Consider the following 23,704-nt stretch of genomic DNA (forward strand, 5'->3'; position numbering starts at 1 on the left):
AGGTTCATTCATCTTACAGGTAACTTTCACTGACCTCTCACATTTATTGTTGATTCTTGTCTCATGATAGTGTTGTTGTTTTTCAGTGTTTTCCAGGTACTTCCTTTACAGACAAAAAATGTCAGAGAGCCAAGGTTGGTAATAACTTAATTTCACTGTAAACATCTCACATTTTGTATGTTGTTAATAATAGTTAATAATTGACACACATCTGCACAAAACCATCAAGTTGCAACTTTCACATTTGTAATTCTACAGAAATTGAGGTCGCAAGTAGCCCTGAGTTTGTTAAGGACCTTCTTCCATCTGCTCAGCGGACAGCTCTGCTCTACCATCTCTCTTATCTCTGTTTGGCTAAGTTCCCCAAGTTGGAGAGGGTTCTCCGAGAGCGTGCTGTTGAAACTCAGCTTCTCTTTGGGTCTTCTGAGGCTCTTCTGCTGAAGGTAAAGCCAATGTTCTTTATCCATTTCTTTTATTGCACATCGCATCCAATAACACTCTTAAAGACTCCAAAAGTATGTTTTCACAGAAATGCCATAGAAGAACCAATTTTGGTTAACCAAAGAAACTTTCAGTGAAGAGTTCTTAAAAGAGCCATGTGAAGAATATTATACAAATCCAAAGAACCTGTTACCAATAGAACCTTTTGTGCAAAGAGAATGTTTTATGGATTTTAAATGTTCTTCAGGGAACCATAGAAGCCAATAAAGAACTGTTATCTTTAAGAGTGTACTACCGTCAGTCCAAGAGATGAGTGCATTTTTTTAAATATTGCACAAGATTTGTTTAACGTCATGGTTAACATTTCTAATGAGTCCACCATTCTCTTCAATGAGAGAGATGGCAGTCATTAAATAATTTTAAATACTGGCAAGAAATCTGCAGTGTTTAGATGAATATTTAAATATGTGTTACATTCTATCTCTCAATTACACAACAATCACATAATAAAAATGTTTAAGGAAGCTTCTGATCACAGAAATCTGCAATCCCAACCCGATCTCATGGCAATTCGTACATATTTTACGAGGTGGCTAATTTGTACGAATTCATACGACCTAACTCGTACAAATTCTTAAAATTTTTACTAAATGTTACAAATTCTTACATTTTTTACTAAATTGTACATATTTTCGTACGAATGACCTACCCATGACCCCCCCCCCCCCAAACCTACCCATCACTGGGGTTTAGACAAATTGCATGAATTTGTACTGTGTAATGAGGTTGTACGAATTCGTACGAATTAGCCACCTCGTACTCACTCTTACGAATTTGTACGAATTGGTTGTGAGATAGCATTGGGAATTCAGCACTCTACTCAAGTTTATTTGAAAATGTTATACCATACAGATCACTTCACTCTGATTGAGTGAAGGAATGAATGTGAAAGCGAACCCCTAGAGCAGGGGTCGGCAAGTAACTTTGGCCGCGGGCCAATATTTTTTTTAGCCAGTAGATGGTGGGCCAGCTACACAGAGTAGGCCTATGGATACAAATTAAATACTCTTATATAGGCCTATAATCGCGGAATATGATGGGTCTGTCACCGTCCGTGGATCATTCGTTCAATCGTTTTTTCAAATTAAAACCAAAAATAAAAAGGGGAAAAACGTTTTGTTTTTCCATTATTTCCTGAACTAAAATGAAAAAACGAATAACGACGGGTTTTCTGATTTTCTGATTGTGCTCAGATCAAAAATAGAAAAAATTAATTACTGGATTAGACAAATTTTAATTTTGATTTTTAATTTAACACCTTAGGCATATCAAGGAAATCATTTTAAACAGATCAAGTACTATTGTGGTAACAGATTACAGCCATTTTAATAAAGGTGTGAATAGCAATCATGCCTCATTCGCTTACAGTCCGTACACACATACACACCTAAGGTTTAAGGAGGTCTGCGCGGGACTGTTTTTTTCCCGTCCCGTTCCCACAAGGTTCTATTCAGCAACCGCTTAAAATACACTCTGTGTTCACCCGCTTTATTTCCCGACCTGATGGGTATGCAAAATTTAGATCTCGTTTCCATAATCTCACATTCAAATGTCTCTAACGGAAAGAAGGAGATTAAGTAGCCTATAATAATTATAAATGCTATACAAAAATTGTGTTCGTGTAAATATAAATATTAGGCTATTTTAACATTGTACTGTCAGCAGAGAAAAAAAATGCCACAGAAAAAAATTATGAAATATAAATAACATAAATTAAATAGGACAAAGCCTATCACTCAAATTTCTAAGCAACATGAACGAAAATCATATTGCCCTACTGACAAATGAAGTAGGCTATTTTCTGCCGAACTATTTCAAACATCCTTGCAAAAAAAGAATGTTGTTGACTGACAATGGTTTCAGTACCAAACAGCTCCTCAGAGCTAGGTGTACAGGTGGTCAGAATTAAGTGCGGATATACTGTCAAAAGATGTCGGGAGTGGGCTATTGTCAGTCAGACCGCCCGCTCCGTCCAAAGTACACTTCTGATCGCTACCGTCTTTTGACGCGCGAATGGACACAAAGTGGTCAAGCGTATAACTAGACGCGGCAGGCGCGAATTTGACGTAGCCTACTATTCGCGTCCGGTGTGAACGCAGAGTTATACTTAAATGTAATCCCGTGCCGCATGATTCCCTATGGGCGTTTCACACAGTATGTGGCGGTGAAATCGCCGCGCGACTACGGCTTTTCTCAAGTAGTGGAAAAAATTTGTGCAGCATTTAGGACTTCCAAAATAATCCGGCGGGCCAGAAAATATTGCTGGCGGGCCGCCAGTTGTCGTTCCCTGCCCTAGAGCAAACCCACCTATTACGTAATCATCATGGACTAATGGCAGTTCAAGTTTACTAGCCGCCACAAACTTTTCTGGAATGCTTGCATTGGTGAGCTGTTTCGAACTACTGAAATGAACTGAACTTATTTAAATAAGATTGCAGCCTAATCTTTGAACTGTTCACGAGACACTATATTTCATTGATTGAATGATTTTTACTAGATGTTTCCTATGGAAAGTATGAAACGTGGATAAACAATGTACAGCGAGGGAAATAAGTATTGAACACGTCATCATTTTTCTCAGTAAACATATTTCCAAAGGTGCTATTGACATGAAATTTTCACCAGATGTTGGTAACAACCCAAGTAAGCCATACATACAAATAAACAAACAAAAATAAGTTCAGAAATTAAGTTATGTGTAATAATGTGAAATGACACAGGGAAAAAGTATTGAACACATGAAGAAAGGGAAGCGCAAAAAGGCAGGGAAAGCCAAGACAAATTAAAAAATTAAAAAGCAATCCAGCCCCCTGTCAGTGGAAATTAATAACAGCTGGTTCAGTCACAAATGATGGCCTACAAAAAGGTCTCATTGCCAAGATGTCACACAAGACACATCTCATGATGGGTAAAAGCGAAGAGCTGTCTCAAGACCTTCGCAACCTAATTGTTGCAAAACATAATGATGGCATTGGTTATAGGTGCCATTCTAAGCTTCTGAATGGTCCATTGAGCACTTTTGGGGCCATAATACGGAAGTGGAAAGACAATAATTTCACCATAAATTTGCCTCGACCAGTGCTCCTCACAAGATTTCTGATAGAGGAGTGAAAATAATAATCAGAAGAGTTGTCCAAGAGCCAAGGATCACTTGTGGAGAGCTTCAAAAAGACAGCAGTTGTCTTGGCTTTCCATGCCTTTTTGCGCCTCCCTTTCTTCATGTGTTCAATACTTTTTCCCTGTGTCATTTCACATTATTACACATAACTTAATTTCTGAACTATTTTAGTTTGTTTCTTTGTATGTATGGCTTACTTGGGTTGTTACCAACATCTGGTGAACATTTCATGTCAATAGCACCTTTGGAAATATATTTACTGAGAAAAATGATGACGTGTTCAATACTTATTTCACCCGCTGTAAGTATTTCTGCTGTCTTTCAGTGTGCGGCCACAAGTAAAAACTTAGTTTCCACACTTCTGCCGGCGCTGAAGGTTGCCATTGAAAAGGATAAAAGCATTTTGGCTATTAAGTCCCTGGAAAAAGCCAGAGTATGGATCTCTGAAATTGTTGACAAAGTGGAACAGATGGTAGACAGGTAAAATGTTTTAGCATAAGAAAGTTTAGTAAGATTTGTTAAATTTTCCATATCTGGAACAGAACGTCATCATGTAAATCAAGTGTATATCAGTGTATATCAAGAATTTTTACTGTGCTTTAGCTCACGATTAATCTGAAATCTGTTATCGCCAGATATGAGAAACACAACCACAGTGTGGCTTCCTGCACCAGTGATGTAATTCTTGAAAAGTCTGAGACAGAGAAAAAAAAAGCACAAACTACTAAGGAGATAGAGGCCCAGGAGGAGGCGGTGAGAGATCTCGATGATCAACTGAAGAACAACAATGAGAAAATTGGACAAATTGAGGCAAAGATTTCAGAGAAAAACCAAGAGCTGTATAATCATGTCAAAGAGTCTTCTAGCAAAAGTAATGGTCTGGGTATCTTCGCTGCCATTGTACCATTTGTTGGACCCATTGTTAAATCAATTCATGATGCTAAAACTGGCCCTGAAGCAGCTGCGAAAACCCAGGTTCTGTCCAGCCAATTGACTCAACTCTCCATTGACAAGTCAAGTCTGATGAGCAAGGAGTGGAGCATCCATGTCAGGATGACTGATATGCAGCTGAAGTTGGCAAGCATGAAAATAGAAAATGGTAAGATTCTTGGTGACACTTTATAATAACTTTTATTAATTAATCATTAAAAATCATTGCATAATGTTTTACAGATCAGTAGTTAATATATATATGCACATAGCTAGACATATGAGATAATGTGCCTGTTAATGTTTAATGAACTTATTCAACATTACATAATGATTAACAGATTTTTTTTTATGTAAATCGAAATGCTGATATATCAGCATGATCAAGCACTTTTTAAAAAATCTACAAATGACTGGTTTACAATGATTAAATTGATAAATGATTAAAAACATTATATAATGCTTAACAGATCATTAGTTAAAGGGACTATGTGTAGCTTTTTAGGTATTTTATTATCTATTATCTTATTATCTTTTTATTAATAAATATGCCCTCAATGGTGTACAAATACCTATGCCAATGATCAGACTAATCCTCGTAAACGAAGAATTTATTATCTTTATATACATGGGACGGGTAGGTCCACGGAGGCTTCCATGTAGTTCCGCCATCTTGAAAAACTATAATAGCAGAGAGGGACAAAAAGTACTAGGCCAACGCGTTTCCACCACGCGTTTTCGTTCAGAACCAGCGTCACGTGACTGAAGCCAGCAGAAGCGGAGAAGCAGAGCAGAGAGAGGTGCTTGTCACTGCCGCGGCAAGTTTAAAAGGATGCACTGCATGGTTATTTATACACTGTTCATTCATACATATGCTGAGTCACAGGATGAGTCCTCGTCGTCGAAAAACTCCAAAATAGACCGTAAAAGGAAACGTGACCGGAGATTACAAAAACAAGGGTTAATGTCGGGATAGCTAATGCAGGAGAAAGCTTTCAAAAGAGACGCTGAAGTTGCCTGCTTTCTTCTTGACAGGTAAGTCAATGTTACGGTCTTAATTACAAGTTTTTTTTTCATTGCTTGGTTGTGTACTTTATTATATAGACAGTAGAACATTTATAGTTAAAAGTTAAACAGGCTCTTGATGAATAGCAGCTATTGAGTAAAGTAACGTTAGAGAAGGCGCTGATGATGATGATATCTAACAATGCACGTACTTCAAAAAATATAACGAGTAAAGAAGGCATTACTACTAATTACCATAGTTAATGTTTTTCAGTCAGTAATTCATAATGTAGCACTCTTTTTTTGTTGTTTCAAGTTTCAGTTTGTTTTAAATAACAAACCTGTTCACCCGAAGAAAAACTCGAAGTGCTATTATAAGACATCCTGTCATAGCTTTTTGGTACATAACGTCTACCGTAGATGCAACGCGCATTTGAAAAAGTGAGGCGCTGGAGAGCATTATTCGTTTGAATGCAAAATACAATTTCACCACTAGATGGGAGAAATTCCTACACACAGTCCCTTTAATAGCCAGTTTTGCTGTAGCCAGTTTTGCTGTAGTATCAATCTAAACTTCCTGTTTTGAATGCGCATGCGTCGCGTCTGAACGCGTTGTTGTCTTTGGAGCTCCATCGATTGATTTATAATTCTTGATTTCTCTTTAAACTCACTTACAACGAACATTTTCTATTTTTCCTCACCTCATAGTTATAACGCGGACTGTTGAGCAGACGCGTCTCAAGCCTAGTGATCCAACGCTGGATACTCTTATAGGTTACGTCCGTGGATCACGGCTGAACGCGTCTTCTCCGCACTCATTTATAAACAAACATTTTTTTCGCCTATCGTGCGTCTACTCCACACCCGTACCACTAAAAAGACGGATGTTATCCAAGACTTAAGCCATAAATTAGTATTAATATTGATAGCATCACTGGTAGCGTCGTTGCTAACTTAACTTACTGTCCATCTGTTAAAATGGCGAATATATCAGATGTAAGTAGTCTACCTTTTGGTGCAGGTGAGGACACATTTGAGCTACACGCGGTACAGTCTGAGCTGGAAGCTGTTGAGAAACAGATCCACGACCTTTTAGTGAGAAAAGCCGAGCTGATAGACCGGCGTTTGGCTCTTGAAACATCACGCGCCGATGCACACAAATCAGTGATTAACGTTACTAACCCGCTGACTCCGACCTCGTCTACTCCGTGCGTTACTCAGCATCGGTCACGAGCGTCGAGGCCGCGATCAGCTATGGTCTCGTTTACGCCGGCTCCAACATGCCACCACGAAGCCTGGATATTTCCGCAGCGGAAGACGCGAGTCAGGTCTAGACCAAGAAAACTCTCTCCGACCCTCCCGGTTTTCGAGATATCCACACAAAACCGCTTCTCCCCTCTTCGCGAAACAGAACGCGATGCTGTGATCATCGGTGATTCCATCGTTCGACACGTACACGCTACGTTAAATAAAAGTAAGGTGCATAGTCACTGCTTTCCTGGTGCTCGTGTTTCTGAAATCGCTGCTCACGTTCCCGAGATTCTGAACGAGCGCGTCGGAACTGTGGTCCTGCACGCTGGAGGGGCCGACATCAGGCTGCGCCAGACAGAGGTTCTGAAGAAAGACTTCAGGAATCTGATCGATACGGTACGCAGCACATCGCCTGATATAACGATCATTGTGTCAGGACCGCTTCCCACGTACCGACTAGGTCATGAAAAGTTTAGTAGATTATTCGCGCTAAATGAATGGTTAATATCATGGTGCAATGAGCAGAAACTGCTCTTTGTAAATAATTGGAATCTGTTTTGGGAGCGTCCTAGGCTTTACCGTGCTGATGGCTTACACCCAAGCAGATTCGGATCGGATCTTCTGTCAGATAACATCTCCAAAATGTTAAATACCTTTTGACTAGTAACCAAAAGTCCAAATCATAGTCTCTGCTGCACCAAATTAACTGATATAAATAGTGTAGAACATTGCATAGAAACTGTGTCTATTCCTCGTTTAGTGAGATCAAATAATAAATCTACTGCAGGATCTAAAAAAAAATCTAATTGTTATTAAACCAGAAAATGTTGCTATTAGTAATCAAAAACAATTTCTAAAGCTAGGTCTTCTAAACATTAGATCACTCACACCTAAGGCAGTTATTGTAAATGAAATAGTCACAGATAATAGCTTCGATGTACTTTGCCTTACTGAAACTTGGCTTAAACCTAATGATTATTTCGGTCTAAATGAGTGCTCCATCTGGATACTCCTATAAGCACGAACCCCGTCCGATTGGTCGTGGCGGCGGTGTTGCAGCGGTCTATAGAGATATTCTCAATGTTACTCAGAAAACGGGTTATAAGTTTATTTCGTTTGAAATACTTGTACTAAATGTTACGCTCTTAGATGTTAGAAAAAAATCCATATTATCTCTAGCCTTGGCTACCGTATATAGACCGCCTGGGCCTTACGCTGATTTCCTAAAAGAGTTTGCAGATTTTCTCTCAGATCTATTGGTCAATGTAGATAAAGCATTAATTGTTGGAGATTTTAACATACACGTAGATAATTCAAATGATGCGTTAGGGGCTGCGTTTATAGATTTATTAAATTCCTTTGGGGTCAAGCAAAACGTCACCGGACCAACTCATCGTCTTAATCACACACTCGATTTAATTATATCATATGGAACCGATCCAACCGATATAGATATCATTCCACAAAGTGATGATGTCACTGACCATTACTTGGTAACTTGCATATTACGTACTGCTGTAATATGTCATGCTGTGCCGCGTTTTCGACCAGGCAGAACAATCCTTCCATCCACCATAGATAATTTCTCAAATTGCTTATCTAATCTGTCTCAGCTGCTGCCTGAACCCAAACAAACAGATGAACTAGAAGAACTAACTAGCACTATGAGCACCATTCTCTCTAGAACATTTGATGTTGTTGCACCCATTAGATTAAAAAAGGTCAGAGAGAAAATTAAAGCACCATGGTACAATAATACTACGCATGTTCTAAAGAGAGAAACCCGTAATTTAGAGCGTAAATGGAAACAAACTAATTTAGAGGTCTTTAGAATCGCGTGGAAAGACAGTATGTCACGTTATAAAAAGGCCCTAAAAGCGGCCAGGGCTGAGCACCTCCGCAAACTAATAGAAAACAACCAAAACAATCCTAGGTTTTTATTTAACACCGTGGCTAGACTAACAAATAAACAGACGTCACCCGAACAAAATATCCCGTTACAGTTTAGTAGTAATGATTTCATGAACTTCTTCACTGAGAAAATAGAAAACATCAGAACCACAATTGTAAACGTTCAATCCTCAATCGCACCTTATAATTCAGCCTCAATTATCCCCCCGCAAGAACAATTACAGTGCTTTACAACTATAGAACAAAAAGAGTTAAATAAACTTATCACTTCATCTAAAACAACAACATGTTTATTAGATCCTATACCAACTAAACTACTGAAGGAAGTGTTACCTGTAGTGGAAGAGCCTCTCCTCAATATTATTAACTCATCTTTAGGTCATGTTCCAAGAACATTTAAACTGGCAGTTATAAAACCTCTCATTAAGAAACCACAATTAGATCATAATAATCTAGCAAATTATAGACCCATTTCAAATCTACCTTTTATGTCTAAAATACTAGAAAAAGTTGTGTCCACTCAACTGGGCTCTTTCTTGCAAGAAAATGATATCTATGAAAAGTTTCAGTCAGGATTCAGGCCGCATCATAGCACTGAAACTGTGCTCGTTAAAATCACAAATGATTTACTCTTAGCTTCTGACCAAGGCTGTATCTCAATACTAGTTTTACTTGATCTAAGTGCTGCGTTCGATACTATAGATCACACAATACTCTTAGATCGACTACAAAATTATACTGGTGTTCAAGGACAAGCATTAAGCTGGTTTAGATCATATTTATCTGACCGCTACCATTTTGTCTATTTAAATGGAGAAAAATCGATCATAACTCCAGTAAACTATGGAGTGCCGCAGGGATCTGTGTTGGGCCCTCTGTTATTCTCAATATATATGATGCCACTTGGAAATATTATAAGGAAACATGGAATTAGTTTCCATTGTTATGCTGATGACACTCAAATATATATTTCATCACGGCCGGATGAAAACGCTAAATTATCCAAATTGACAGAGTGTGTTAAAGATATAAAAGATTGGATGACGCGTAATTTTCTTTTATTAAATCCAGACAAGACAGAGGTAATACTTATCAGTTCAAAAAACCGCCCACAGAACCTCTCACAATACAACTTTGACATCGTAGGATGTCCTGTTACTTTATCCTCTACAGTAAAAGACCTGGGTGTTATACTCGATTGTAACCTGTCTTTTGAAAATCATATTTCGTATGTTACAAAAACAGCCTTTTTCCACCTTAGAAACATTGCTAAGCTACGTAATATGCTATCAGTTTCTGATGCAGAAAAGTTAGTTCATGCATTCATGACCTCGAGACTAGATTACTGTAATGCTTTATTAGCCGGTTGTCCTGCATCCTCAATAAACAAGCTACAGTTAGTCCAAAATGCAGCTGCTAGAGTTCTTACTAGATCAAGAAAATATGATCATATAACACCGATTTTATCATCACTACATTGGCTACCTATAAAGTTCCGTATTAATTATAAGGTATTGCTACTGACTTATAAAGCCCTAAACGGCTTAGCTCCAGTCTATTTAACGGATCTTCTATCACCCTATAATCCATCGCGCTCTTTAAGATCAATAAATTCAAGGCTTTTGGTCATACCTAGGATATCCAGATCAACCAAAGGAGGGAGAGCATTTTCACATTTGGCTCCAAAACTCTGGAATAGCCTTCCTGATACTGTTCGTTGCTCAGACTCGCTCTCCCAGTTTAAAACTAGATTAAAGACGCATCTTTTCAGCCAGGCATTCATATAATATTGTTAATCTCACAGTTTCAAACTACAATCCGGCCTCTAGTTCATAAATGCCAGAGGAGAACTGGCCCCCGACTGAGCCTGGGTTCTCCCAAGGTTTTTTTTTTTTCTCCATTAGGTCACCTGATGGAGTTTTAAGACACCATTAGGTCACTTGATGGAGTTTTTTCGGTTCCTTGCCACTGTTGCCTTTGGCTTGCTCAGTTGGGGATATTTTGGGGAAATTTAATTTTATTCTATCAATCAATAAATTCCACTAGAAACAAACTTTGTTGTATTATTTTATTTTAATACTGTGAAGCTGCTTTGATACAATCTGTATTGTGAAAAGCGCTATACAAATATACTTGATTTGATTTGATTTGATTTAATATATATTCAAATAGCTATGAAAAAGTAGTGATAATATGCTTGTTAATATTTAAATGATCTGTTAATCGTTAAATTATCAGATTATTAATTATCAAATGTCATTAAACTTCAATTCATGAGTTACCTTTACAAATGTTGTTTATATATATATATATATATATATATATATATATATATATATATATATAGTAATTTTAAGCACTTCACACACTATTCATGTTAACATATTATTCAATAACTCATGACAGTCTGTAAAAGTCACACATTTGGTCTTCGTTTGTTGTGGAGTGTATGCAGGCTAGGGTTCTAGTTTTTTGACTATTTTTTCAAATGAATATTTCCTGAATTATAAATCGATTAAATTTAGCTTTCAAAAAATGTAACAAACGTTACTGTTTATAAGAAGCACTTCCTAAAACTTATCGGACTTTTAAGAACTTTCTGGAATTTATCAGAGAGAGAGAGAGCACGCTTTATGAGCAAACTACTCAACTTGATACATGATATTTGTTTCAGTAGCAATATATAATTTCTCTGAAATAGAAAATTCTATTTATTCTTCCATACTTTTGTGACTTCTATGGATATTTCCACTATTTGATCCATTCTTCCTTTGATTTCTGCTACAAGAAACTGGTCCCGTCCAATAATTCTCATTTGGAGTGGCATTCTGCACTTTTTTTCTAGTGAAGATTCTTCTACAGGATTCCTCTAAAGATGGACCAGATTCTTTCACTTAAAAGATCAATCATGCTCAACACATTCCCTGATTTACACCAGAAGCCTCAGAGTGATCTCTCATAATTAATGTCTGCTTCATATTATTTCTAAAGGTTCAATACCCGACCCTGTTCATCTGAATGACGTCCAAAAATGCCTTTCCCGAATCCAAAACATTCTGATTCAGCTTCAGAAGTTCTGGGAATCAGTGGGTGTAATGCTGGAGGCTCTCAAAGACGAGACTTTTGCTAATGAACACTTCATCGAGGAGATTGAATTGAAGGAGATCTTTCTGGCCTCTATTACTTCAGCACAAGGGGTAACTTAGACATTGAGAAAATGTTCAGTTGCAGGATTACTGAAATTGTTTTCACCTTGATTGTATTCTTTTTTCTGTGATTGATTTTGTACCTCAAATCTTTCAGCATTGGAAGGCCTTCGGTGAATCCTGTCTGAGTGCAAAGAGCATCTTTAGCTTGCAGACTAAAGATGCGTATAAGTTCCTGGAGACCAGCCCATCTTCACTGACACCAGAGGAATGGAAAACAGAGTATGAAACTGTTATAGAGGATCTGAACAAAATAAATCCTGATCCCTTTAATCCCGAAGCACCAGCTCCCATTGCTCCATAATGTACAAACTTAAGAAGTCTTTACAGTATAAACAGAGTACTCGACATACCTATAATGTTTCAGGCTTACTACTTTGAATAAAACATTTATTTCTGATGCTGTTTTAATAAAACCTTTTCATTTCAAATAATTTTCTAATAATGAAATTTATTTTCATTGGGGTTGTAATACAGAGGTTGTTCATCCAAATGTATAATAATAAATCAATAAATGAAAGCATGAGAAACCAAGACTCACCACTAATATCATAACACGGACAACACCAAAGCATGAACAAGAGAACATGAGTGTATAAATACTTGTGGAAATTTATATAATGTCTTATTGCTTGTCAGATAATTTATGATACTGCCCAATGACATGGTTCTATCCAAATTTTGCCCTCCATCTTAAAATGCACTTATGTAGATGATCAGCGAAAGCTCAAGGTCTCATGGCCAAAGAACACAAGAAAATGCATGAAAAATGTATGGATTTTGTATGAACTGCTAGTTTTCTAAACTTGCTCTGTTCTTTTTTGTATACCCTTCAATCAGAGAAAGGTAAATGGAGCTATTGTTCAAATTGGTCAGGTTATTTGTTGAGGTTGTTAAGAAACACGAAATGGCACTTTTTTTTCTTCCTCTTCCTCTTCAACCATGGCTAGAGGGAAAGTAAATTATACTGGTCTCCTTGTGTGTTTCCATATGTGTGAACAATATCAGCAGCAAGCCAAACTCCCTTCAAATAAAGAATGGAGCCAGGGTGCAGTTTTTAAAACTCCTGATGTTTACTCCAATATGCTTCAAAGGAGAGTGAAACTATCAAAAACAATACACAAATAAAGTGCTTTTAGTAAACAGAATACATACACACAATATAAAGGCTAACAGAGCAGAGTTACCAGTTGAGCAATTGATGTATAAGGCACACTTAATTATTACTAATATGCCGCCCATTGATTGGATGCGAGACTCCGGTTCTCTTTACAGATGTTTATTAACACTGTAGAACTAAAAGTTCAGGTAGACAAAATAAAAGACAACATCAAATATTGCAATCATTACATAAATAGCATGACTTAGCACTGTAGCTAATGCTAATAAAGAATACAGAGTAATACCAGAGCCCATCTATGGAGAGCCTGCCCACTCCCTATTAAGTCCTATTGTACCGAATTTTGGTTGTAGTTCCACCAGAGTTCCACTGGGGGCGATCGCCCATGAGTGCAGAATGAATGGGAGTCTATGGGGCTAGACGGCTAAATTTGTCTCTTTCACCCGATTGCCGTTGAGAAATCTCAGATTTGATTGTAGGTTCAACATGGGTTATAGGTCGAAAGTTGAATGAACGAGTACTTAAGTCCTTTTGATTTCTTACAGGTTGAGTTGTTGTTGCCCATAACACGCTAGCATTCTGCTAATGAATGCTGATTGGTCAGTGAAGGACTGATTACGACCAGAGATGCCGCTTGATGGCATCGTGGCATCCGAAGCGGGACCAGAAACAAACAAAACAAAAACTCTTCTAGCACGTGTGTTTACCTGTGTCAGCTGTGTTGTCGATGCCTCGAGAGAAAAGAAAGTGCAGAGCGCGAAAGCACCAAAGTGACTGAAGGATTGCCGTAAAGCAGTATCTCTGGTCGTACGATGTGTATGACGTCATTGACACTTTAAAAGACTTTTTAAAGCAAATAAGTGACTCTAAAAAATCTAACACCCAGCAATGTGTAATTTCTTTGCATCTCCTTTCGAATACAACATTCAAATTACTAGACAAAAAATTATATCCTGAGAAAAGTGGATTTTGATGTGTATAGAACCATAGACCTCCATTCATTCTGCACTCGTCCTGTGAGCGCCCTCATATGGAATCAGAGTGGAACTGCAACCAGTTCAAAAGCCGGAAGTTTACTGAGAGTGAAACTTCTCGCCTTATTAGACATTCTCTGGTAATACTGACCACTTTAGCCTACTTCTCAACCAACGTTTTCCCTGCAATCTTTGCAATCTTCACAGTCAAAAAAAAAAAAATTCTTCAACTTACACACAGTTGTAGCAAACACCACGAAGCATGGAGTAATAATAAAGAAACAAACTAGTAGGTCTAACTAACATCACCGATACAGGTGCGCTGTGAGTAGCTTACGGAGCTAACAGGTGCTACTTCCGGTTTTTAGTCATGTCAAAATAAAAGTATGTATTTCAAAATAAATTCAAAAACCGGCTGTATTACAACTAACATAGCATAGGAAATAAAGAAAATATTCTCAATTTACACATTTTACCATAATTACTTACTGACAATGCTTTCGAAGGTATGAACATTAAAGAAAAACTGGAGCAGCAGTCACATGGAGCTTAAAGGGGTTCATGACATTTTCTTAGATCTTTTGACATAAATAAGGTCTTTGTACCATTAAAAAACCCTACAAGTTCCCTTTCGAAACGTTTACTCGTACTGCTTCGCTGGACGCTTTAGGGAAAATTCCTTTTTCTCAGATTTATTGAAGCCTTTTATTCAGTTCAGAAGAAGCCCAGCAGTGGACCAAGTAAAAGTAAAATAAATTACTATTATGTTCTGTGCTCTCCGCTGACTCTGCAGCTGAGAATGACGCTCCTCCCCTGCAACTATCAGGTGAGTATAACAGAGTTATATCTCTAAAATATTAGCATAATTTCGCCAGCGTTTGTTTCAAAATGCCGCACCTTTGAGCACGCCACTTGACGGGCACGAGTCTCGCCTCACTGCGTTCATTAACCGCTTTCTCTAGAAACGGCTGCTCCCCTCGTTGTCCACCATTCTCTTTCTCTCAGGCATGAGACGAAGAAACAATGGGCCTTTTCCCCTCTCAGAACCTTTCAGAGGATGCTAGGCCTAATGGCCTCCTCATCATCAGTACTTCCGCTGGGCTTGTTGCACTTGTTCTCTTCTGTGTCGAGTCCCTCACACAAATATCCAAGATGTTTTTTTGAATCCATTTATTTGAAAAAGCATGTTACATACAATACAAACACAAACTACATAACATTTAAAATTATACTATATTCATCATGATTTTGGCTATACAATTTTTACATAAATTCATCAAACTACAGACAAGATGCTAATTTAAAAATAAATGTATTCTCATTTTTTACACAATTAGTTTTTCTTTTCAGGTTGCTTGTCTTTTATATTATGCATTTGCTGATTCCATTTATATAATCTTTCCATTTTCAAAATATTTAGTGGAAAGAAAATTGATAAAAAAAATAATAAAATGTTTACAACATGGAATGACATATGTGAATGTCATTCATAAACTTTACAAGGAAACTAGTGGGAACGCCCACTAGCAACCACAGCGCTAGTCAGAGACAATTTGAATTCAGCTTTATAAAACACTATAAATGTGTATGTTGAATGTACTCCTATGTACTGTAAAGTAATGACAGACATCATTGGCTAATGTGCACCGATGGCAGTTCCTATTTTGGTAAGATCTGCTATGGCAATGTCATACCGCCTTTTCCATTCCTCTGGTGACAGTGAAGATGGGTTGAACTCCAGGAACTTATACGCATCCTTATTCTGCAAGCTAAAGGCCTTCTTTGCCATCAGACAGGATTCACCAAAGGCCTTCCAATTCTGAAAGATTTGAGATACAAAATGAATCACAACATAGAAAATGCAATGAAATTAACTGTCATAAACTGCAACTGAACATTTATTCAGTGTGTAAGTTACCTCTTGCGCTGAATCAATATGCATCAGAACAATCTCCTTCAGTTCATTCTCCTCAATGAAGTGTTCATTAGAAAAGGTCTCGCTTTTGAGAGATTCCAGAAATACTAGCACTAATTTCCAGAACATATTATGCTTAAGCAGAGTTTGTTGGATTTGATAAAGGTACTTTTGGACATCGCTCAGATGGACAGTTTCGGGTATTGAACCTTGAAAAAACAATATGAAGCAGAAAATGATTATGAGAGATCACTCTGAGGTTTTTGACATTGGCACACAGAGATCTTGAAAGAATCTCACCCTTTTCCGTCTTTTTGTTTGCTAACTTCAGCTGAACATCAGTCAGCCTGACTTGGATATTGTGCTCCTGGCTTTTCAGGTTTGACTTCTGAGCAACGAGTTGAGCTCTTTCATTAGCAAGAGCCTGGTTTTGTGCAGGTTTAGCTTGAAAAATTGATTTAAGAATGTGTCCAACAAATGGTACAACGACAGCCAGGAAACTCCAACCAAACATTCTTCCACGAGCAAATCTGGCCTGACACCGGTTTATCTTTGACTCAATTTGTCCGATTTGCTCTAAGGTTTTCCTCAGTTCCATCTGAAGATCTCTCACCACCTTCTCTAGAGCCTCTATCTCCTTGTTAGTTTGTGCAAATCTTTTTTCAGCCTCAGCCTTTTCAAGAATCACATCACTGGTGCAGGAAGCCACACTGTGGTTGTGTTTCTCATATCTGATAATGACAGATTTCAGACAAACCATCAGTTCAATCACAGTAAACTTTGTAAACTTCATATTTTATAATGCTTTTGACATGTAACACTTAACAGCTCTATTAGTCGGGATTAGTTTAAGATGAAGAGGTGGGGTAAAGTGATTATTACCAGAGCTTCACAGTGATTTTAGTCCTGTCCGAATGTACCATCTCAGCAATCATTATGGTAAATGACAGTAAAGATTACGGCGACTTTTACCTTACTGTATGTAAAAATGTCCGGAAAAATTACCTCGGGTAATAATAATTCTGTGCGAATAGACCAGATGTAAATATGTCAGAGTCCTGCACGGGTCCGATTTTGTAAATCCGCACCCGCCCGTACCCGCAGTGCTTCAAACCGCATCCGACCCGTTATCCGTCAACAGCACCAATTAAAATCCGCACCCGACCCGACCCGCTTAAAATAGAACCGACACCCGACCCGCACCCGAAATAAAATCAGTTCAGTTAAAATCACATTATAGACACACTTACAAAAATGTTTATTGCTAGGTCATACAGAAGTTATAACGACAATTAACACAAGGACAACTTCAGCCGAAGCTGTCAAAAGGCCGGTACATGAAGAACATGGCTAACGTTACCACAAAACTGAGTAACAGACGCGGCTACAACACTATATCTGCCACGCAATTTCGTCTAGCCTACATCTGACAATTTTGGGTTCAAACACTGCACACCACACATACTGAACAGTGTTAAATCTGAAAAATACTGTTCGATAGAACTGCTTGGTTTGTTACCACAGTTATCTGCGTGCTTCCTCAGCGAAGAAGTTCCACATTTGCGGCTATCCAACACGAAAATGCATGCAGCAAAGCCTTTCACAATATTGTTTTCTTCAGATAACTCCAAATTTCTCCCACACACTGGACTTGACTTTTGATGACGTATTGTCGACAACTTTACAATCTCCACTAACTATTCTTTTCTTCAACTCCTCAGCATCCATCTCGACGACTGCAGATCGCGCGCGCGGTTATGAGGAATTTTTAAAAGTGAAAGTAGTAGCCTAGGTAACGTTATAGATCCTGGTAGGGCGTGGCGCGTGGGCACAAATAAACTGATGTGGATTTTAAATTATTTTATCAACTTGAAATACAGAAATATTTTTGTAGATGTGTTCCTAAAAATATGCATATATTTTTACGTTTGCACGTGATCGTTTTAAACCCGTGTTTAGACCCGTGTTTCCCCCGTGTCCAACCCGACCCGCACCCGTATCCGACACAGTTGGATATTTTTCACCGCGGGTACCCGAACCCGCGCAGGACTCTAAAATATGTACCTAAATATTCTGTGATTTTCTGTTTAAAAGTAGTTTTTCAAGTTTTGAAGAGCTTGAAAAAGCACTCAGTTGTGTTCTAGGCGGTGGGACAAGTCAGTGGCAAAACTCAAGTGTTTCTGCTTACATTAAGGTAATTACAGGTAAAATTACATTACTCCATCTACCCTTGTAAAACTAATCCCGTCTGAATAGGAAACATTTCCTAAAATGTTACCTGTCAACCATCCCTTCCACTCCGTTAACAATTTCTGCGATCCATTCTCTTGCTTTTCCCAAAGACATCGTGGTCTGCATGTTTTCATTATTTTCAACAGCGAGTTTCAGTTGAGGGAACATTGAGGAAACCATTTGGTTACTTGTGTCCACACACTAAAAGACAGCAAGATTTTTTACATGTTATGTCCTTGCATGTGCCCCCTTAGATTTTTGAGCCAACTTACATAAATCATTTTATATTAAATTCCATGTTTTTTGTAGGTACAAAATTAATAGTGCCCCAAAGTCGTCACCTTTTGGTGATTTTGCCATTTGAAGCCAAAATATGCAGGTGGTTGGGGGAATCCATCCAAAATTTTAAATAAACATTTATAATAATTAAAATTAATTTATCAACACAACCAAAGAGAATTGCACTGTATATCATTGTCAAATGCATCAATTGCACCTTATCTCCACCAGAAGACAGAAAGTCTAACAGAGTTTAATAAAAATAAATTTATTTAGCAAATCAGACATGTATTATATTCAATAAACATTGTTGTTTTTCTGCTGCTCCTAGCAACTACTGGACCTACTGAAAATGAGAGAAATTATGTACTATTTCCAAATTATATATATATATTTTTTACTTATCCTAAAAGTACAAAAATCTATAAAAACCATGAAAGCCTGTGTGACCTTGAATTTAAATGTTCTTCTTCAATCATGCATGAACTGAAATTTAAGTTATTACAGTGAAATATATACATTTATTAAATGCATTATTAAAAGCTACACTGCCATTTCTATTAATTTAAATGCAGTTCAGTTCTACTCCTTAAAATTCTTGTTTTGTACCTGAATTCAAATTTATTACAAATATATCCTCTATTCCTTCTGTTGATTATTTTAGCTTATTTTGAGAGTTTTAAAAACTCTTTAGTTTGACTTCAATAAGAGAAAAGTCAGAAGATCATTGACTTTACCTTCTGCAGAAGAGCCTCAGAGGAGGCAAAGAGATTCTGGGTTTCAAGAGCACACTCTCTGAGAACCCTCTCCAACTTGGGGAACTTAGCCAAACAGAGATAGGAGAGATGGTAGAGCAAAGCCGTACGCTCAGCCGATGGAAGAAGCTCCTGAAAGAAGCTGAGTTGATTTTCTTCCACCACTTCTGTAGAATTACAAATGTAATACTTACTACATGATGGTTTTGCACAGGCTTGTGTCACACAACATTACCACAACATTAAGCATGTAAATACTTTAAGACAGAGATTTTTATTGCACTTTATTGATCAAAAACAATTCATAGACCTTAAAAGGTTCATGCTCACCTTTATTAACGGGCATTACTGTGCTGGAAGACATCTTCACTCTTCTTAGTCTGTAAAGAAATTGCAGTGCCTGAAAAACAAAATAAATAAATAAATGAGAGAAGAATCACTTCATTAATGATGGATGGAGCATGTCAGTAAACGATACCTGTAAGAGGAATGAACTTCTAAGCAATGCAGTTGTTGATATCAGCATAGGGAATTTATACTCTATGGCGCCGCCTTAATGTTTGAAACGAAGATACATAAAACTGTCAAATAACAGAGGGAGTATCCTTTGGGGGATTAGCAGGCATCCTTAAAGGGATAGTTGGCACAAAAATGTTTTTTTTTTTTTAGATTTACTAACAATGAACATTTGATATTTCTATCTGTTGGATCTAACTGTCTGTCTGTGAGAAAACTGGGTGTTGTTTAGAAATGTAATTGCTCTCTGCCAGTGGTTCCTGTACAAACCTGTTGATGACACTTAATTAAACCTCAAAATTTCACAATTGCACAAACATGCCTTGCTTTAGGCTAAGTCAACCGTACATAAACAGCCTTAGTTAAAATGGCCAGAGGGTTGTTCCATAAAACAAGATTAGAATACAAGCCAGGCTTATTTTGGTTAGTCAGACTTATTGTCGGTGGATTCTGTTTCATAAAGCAAACTTAAAATAGTTCGAACTCAGTTACTCTGGCAACTTATGCTGGGAAACTAGCCTGGTCCAGGGCAGGCTAACTGTCAGGCTAAGCCTCAGTTGTTTCACAGATCCACTAACACTGACCGACAAGAACACAATGATATTACCACTGACACTCTCTCATACCATTATTGGACTTTATTAACCACTATTAGTCCAAAAATAAATACACAGTATACAGAAAATCAACTTAAATAAGGCTACAATGATAAATTAGACAATATAGACATACAGTGAGGAAAATAAGTATTTGAACACCCTGCTATTTTGCAAGTTCTCCCACTTAGAAATCATGGAGGGGTCTGAAATTGTCATCGTAGGTGCATGTCCACTGTGAGAGACATAATCAAAAAAAAAAAAAAAAAATCCAGAAATCACAATGTATGATTTTTTAACTATTTATTTGTATGATACAGCTGCAAATAAGTATTTGAAAATCAAAAATCAATTTTAATATTTGGTACAGTAGCTTTTGTTTGCAATTACAGAGGTCAAACGTTTCCTGTAGTTTTTCACCAGGTTTGCACACACTGCAGGAGGGATTTTGGCCCACTCCTCCACACAGATCTTCTCTAGATCAGTCAGGTTTCTGGGCTGTTGCTGAGAAACACGGAGTTTGAGCTCCCTCCAAAGATTCTCTATTGGGTTTAGGTCTGGAGACTGGCTAGGCCACGCCAGAACCTTGATATGCTTCTTACAGAGCCACTCCTTGGTTATCCTGGCTGTGTGCTTCGGGTCATTGTCATGTTGGAAGACCCAGCCTCGACCCATCTTCAATGCTCTAACTGAGGGAAGGAGGTTGTTCCCCAAAATCTCGCAATACATGGCCCCGGTCATCCTCTCCTTAATACAGAAAAACACTCCCAAAGCATGATGCTACCACCCCCATGCTTCACAGTAGGGATGGTGTTCTTGGGATGGTACTCATCATTCTTCTTCCTCCAAACACGTTTAGTGGAATTATGACCAAAAAGTTCTATTTTGGTCTCGTCTGACCACATGACTTTCTCCCATGACTCCTCTGGATCATCCAAATGGTCATTGGCAAACTTAAGACGGGCCTTGACATGTGCTGGTTTAAGCTGGGGAACCTTCCGTGCCATGCATGATTTCAAACCATGACGTCTTAGTGTATTACCAACAGTAACCTTGGAAACGGTGGTCCCAGCTCTTTTCAGGTCATTGACCAGCTCCTCCCGTGTAGTTCTGGGCTGATTTCTCACCTTTCTTAGGATCATTGAGACCCCACGAGGTGAGATCTTGCATGGAGCCCCAGTCCGAGGGAGATTGACAGTCATGTTTAGCTTCTTCCATTTTCTAATGATTGCTCCAACAGTGGACCTTTTTTCACCAAGCTGCTTGGCAATTTCCCCGTAGCCCTTTCCAGCCTTGTGGAGGTGTACAATTTTGTCTCTAGTGTCTTTGGACAGCTCTTTGGTCTTGGCCATGTTAGTTGGATTCTTACTGATTGTATGGGGTGGACAGGTGTCTTTATGCAGCTAACGACCTCAAACAGGTGCATCTAATTTAGGATAATAAATGGAGTGGAGGTGGACATTTTAAAGGCAGACTAACAGGTCTTTGAGGGTCAGAATTCTAGCTTCATAGACAGGTGTTCAAATACTTATTTGCAGCTGTATCATACAAATAAATAGTTAAAAAATCATATATTGTGATTTCTGGGTTTTTTTTTTTTTTAGATTATGTCTCTTACAGTGGACATGCACCTACGATGACAATTTCAGACCCCTCCATGATTTCCAAGTGGGAGAACTTGCAAAACAGCAGGGTGTTCAAATACTTATTTTCCTCACTGTATATATATATATGTACTGTATTTATAGATATATATCTATAGATAGATACATACAATATAAAATAAATAATTACAAAAGCACAGTATAAATTTTAACTGGTAAGATGAACCTGAGCTTAGTAATTGACAGTATATTAACCTACATTTGATTTACCCCATTACAATAGTCCCTTTACAGTTATTGCTATCATAAAAATACATTTGTGTGTTTAAAATTCTAAATAAGGGACATCTAATGTTTTGGAACATAAATGTAAGGGACAAACAAATATTTTAGCATATATATATATATATATATATATGCTATATATATATATTGTACTTTATTATGTCTTTCAATTCAAACACATTTAACACAATTATACAAATGGACAGTTCCTTTAAAGACATCATATTTTCCCCCAGTGAATATTCCTAATTTTTCCTTCTACTTTTTTTCTTTTGTGATAATACCCACCAACACATACATATGATTTAAGGGGAAAAGGACAAAAAAACAATAAATATTAATAAAAATGTAACATTCACATATTTATATCAAACTCTTATAATGACACATCCTAATAGTTATTCAAGTAATATTATTTAAATATCAAATATTCAATATTAAATAAGTAAAAAAAAATAAAAAAAAATAACTAGAAATAAAAGGGAGGGTTATATAAAAATGTAGTTAATGTAGGCTAATATATATTCCTTTATTTTATGGAATATTCTTTGATTTTAGAGTTGCACATATATTTTCAAAATGTATACATTTGCTCTTAATTTCATGTTATCCTCTCCATAGTGTACTTTAGAAACTAAATCTAACCACTCATTTAAAACTGGGGATTCTTGCCTTCTCCAAAAAATTATTGCATTAAAAGCTGTAATTGTCAGCATTCTAAATAAGTATATGTCATCTTTATTAAGTAGCATAGGTCCTATACCCAAAACTATATTTTGTATCTTTATATATTTAGTTTCTTAAAAAAAAAATCTTCCCTGAATTAGGCTACTTCTGTTCATTTTTTTTATTATTATTAGAAGTATAAAATATATGAGTGTAATGAGCTAGAAGTTCACTGCAACTTATCCAACATCCTAAAGATAAATTATTATAATTAGAAGATATTTCTGGTGTTATAAAATATCGCATATTAATTTGCCAAGCAAAATGTATATTTTAGTCAGAATTATTGCGTTCCTATTTGGCGCGCATGCGCGCAGCAGCGCTCGTTCAATATGAAGATTAGCAGTAAAATGGATACATTTGCACGACTTTCTAACATTTACAGATGGAGAATATAACTGTAAAATGTAAGTTTTGCACTGAGGAAAAAAAATAACATGTCACAAACGCATAAAACAGCACAAAATATACGCTGTTTAATGGTGGATCGATTTGATCCACGATCGACCTCTAGGGCTGCTTCAGAAACGCGTGCACACGCAAATATCTAGACTAGATAAACCTGGATCAAATTAGTGAGATTGCGTGAACTTCAATTACCTTTTATGGAACCACTTTAGCCCCAACTTATTTGTTAGGCTCATTCAAGTCCGGGTGAAAAGTACAGAGCCTCTAAACGGACGTGGTGGTGGAAAAAAATTTAGATGGGAGGAAAAAAATTGCATTCCTTCGCAAAAAAATGTTTGCGTTACCTTGCAAATAAATTAAAGCTTTAGCGTA

At 37.3% G+C, this 23,704-nt stretch overlaps 2 protein-coding genes across 2 annotated transcripts in view; one reads left to right on the top strand and one right to left on the bottom strand.

Annotated features, from left to right (window-relative positions):
- Window positions 1-19,699, bottom strand: part of LOC311070433 (uncharacterized protein) — a 37,149-nt gene extending 17,450 nt beyond the window's left edge. Inside the window, exons 1-4 of the mRNA XM_084094275.1 lie at window positions 19,676-19,699; window positions 19,528-19,597; window positions 19,180-19,364; window positions 18,210-18,364 (exon numbers count right to left, since the gene is read on the bottom strand). Of these exons, the coding sequence (XP_083950401.1) occupies window positions 18,210-18,364; window positions 19,180-19,364; window positions 19,528-19,561 (374 nt within the window). The 5' untranslated portion in view covers window positions 19,562-19,597; window positions 19,676-19,699. The remainder of the gene's footprint in view (window positions 1-18,209; window positions 18,365-19,179; window positions 19,365-19,527; window positions 19,598-19,675) is intronic.
- Window positions 85-12,446, top strand: LOC311071072 (uncharacterized protein). Its single transcript, XM_084095279.1, has 6 exons — window positions 85-134; window positions 259-443; window positions 3,945-4,099; window positions 4,255-4,718; window positions 11,708-11,913; window positions 12,020-12,446. The coding sequence occupies exons 1-6, from the start codon at window positions 119-121 to the stop codon at window positions 12,224-12,226; spliced, it is 1,233 nt and encodes a 410-aa protein (XP_083951405.1). The 5' UTR covers window positions 85-118; the 3' UTR covers window positions 12,227-12,446.
- Window positions 19,700-23,704: the final 4,005 nt, after the last annotated feature.

Source organism: Abramis brama (assembly GCF_963993115.1).
Source record: "Abramis brama genome assembly, chromosome: 20".
NCBI lineage: Eukaryota > Metazoa > Chordata > Actinopteri > Cypriniformes > Leuciscidae > Abramis > Abramis brama.

Excerpts from the sequence above, each read along its gene's own strand:
- LOC311071072 (XM_084095279.1), top strand. Across the intron at positions 4,100-4,254 it reads GTGGAACAGATGGTAGACAG|ATATGAGAAACACAACCACA; the intron begins GTAAAATGTTTT and ends TGTTATCGCCAG. Across the intron at positions 4,719-11,707 it reads AAGCATGAAAATAGAAAATG|GTTCAATACCCGACCCTGTT; the intron begins GTAAGATTCTTG and ends TTATTTCTAAAG.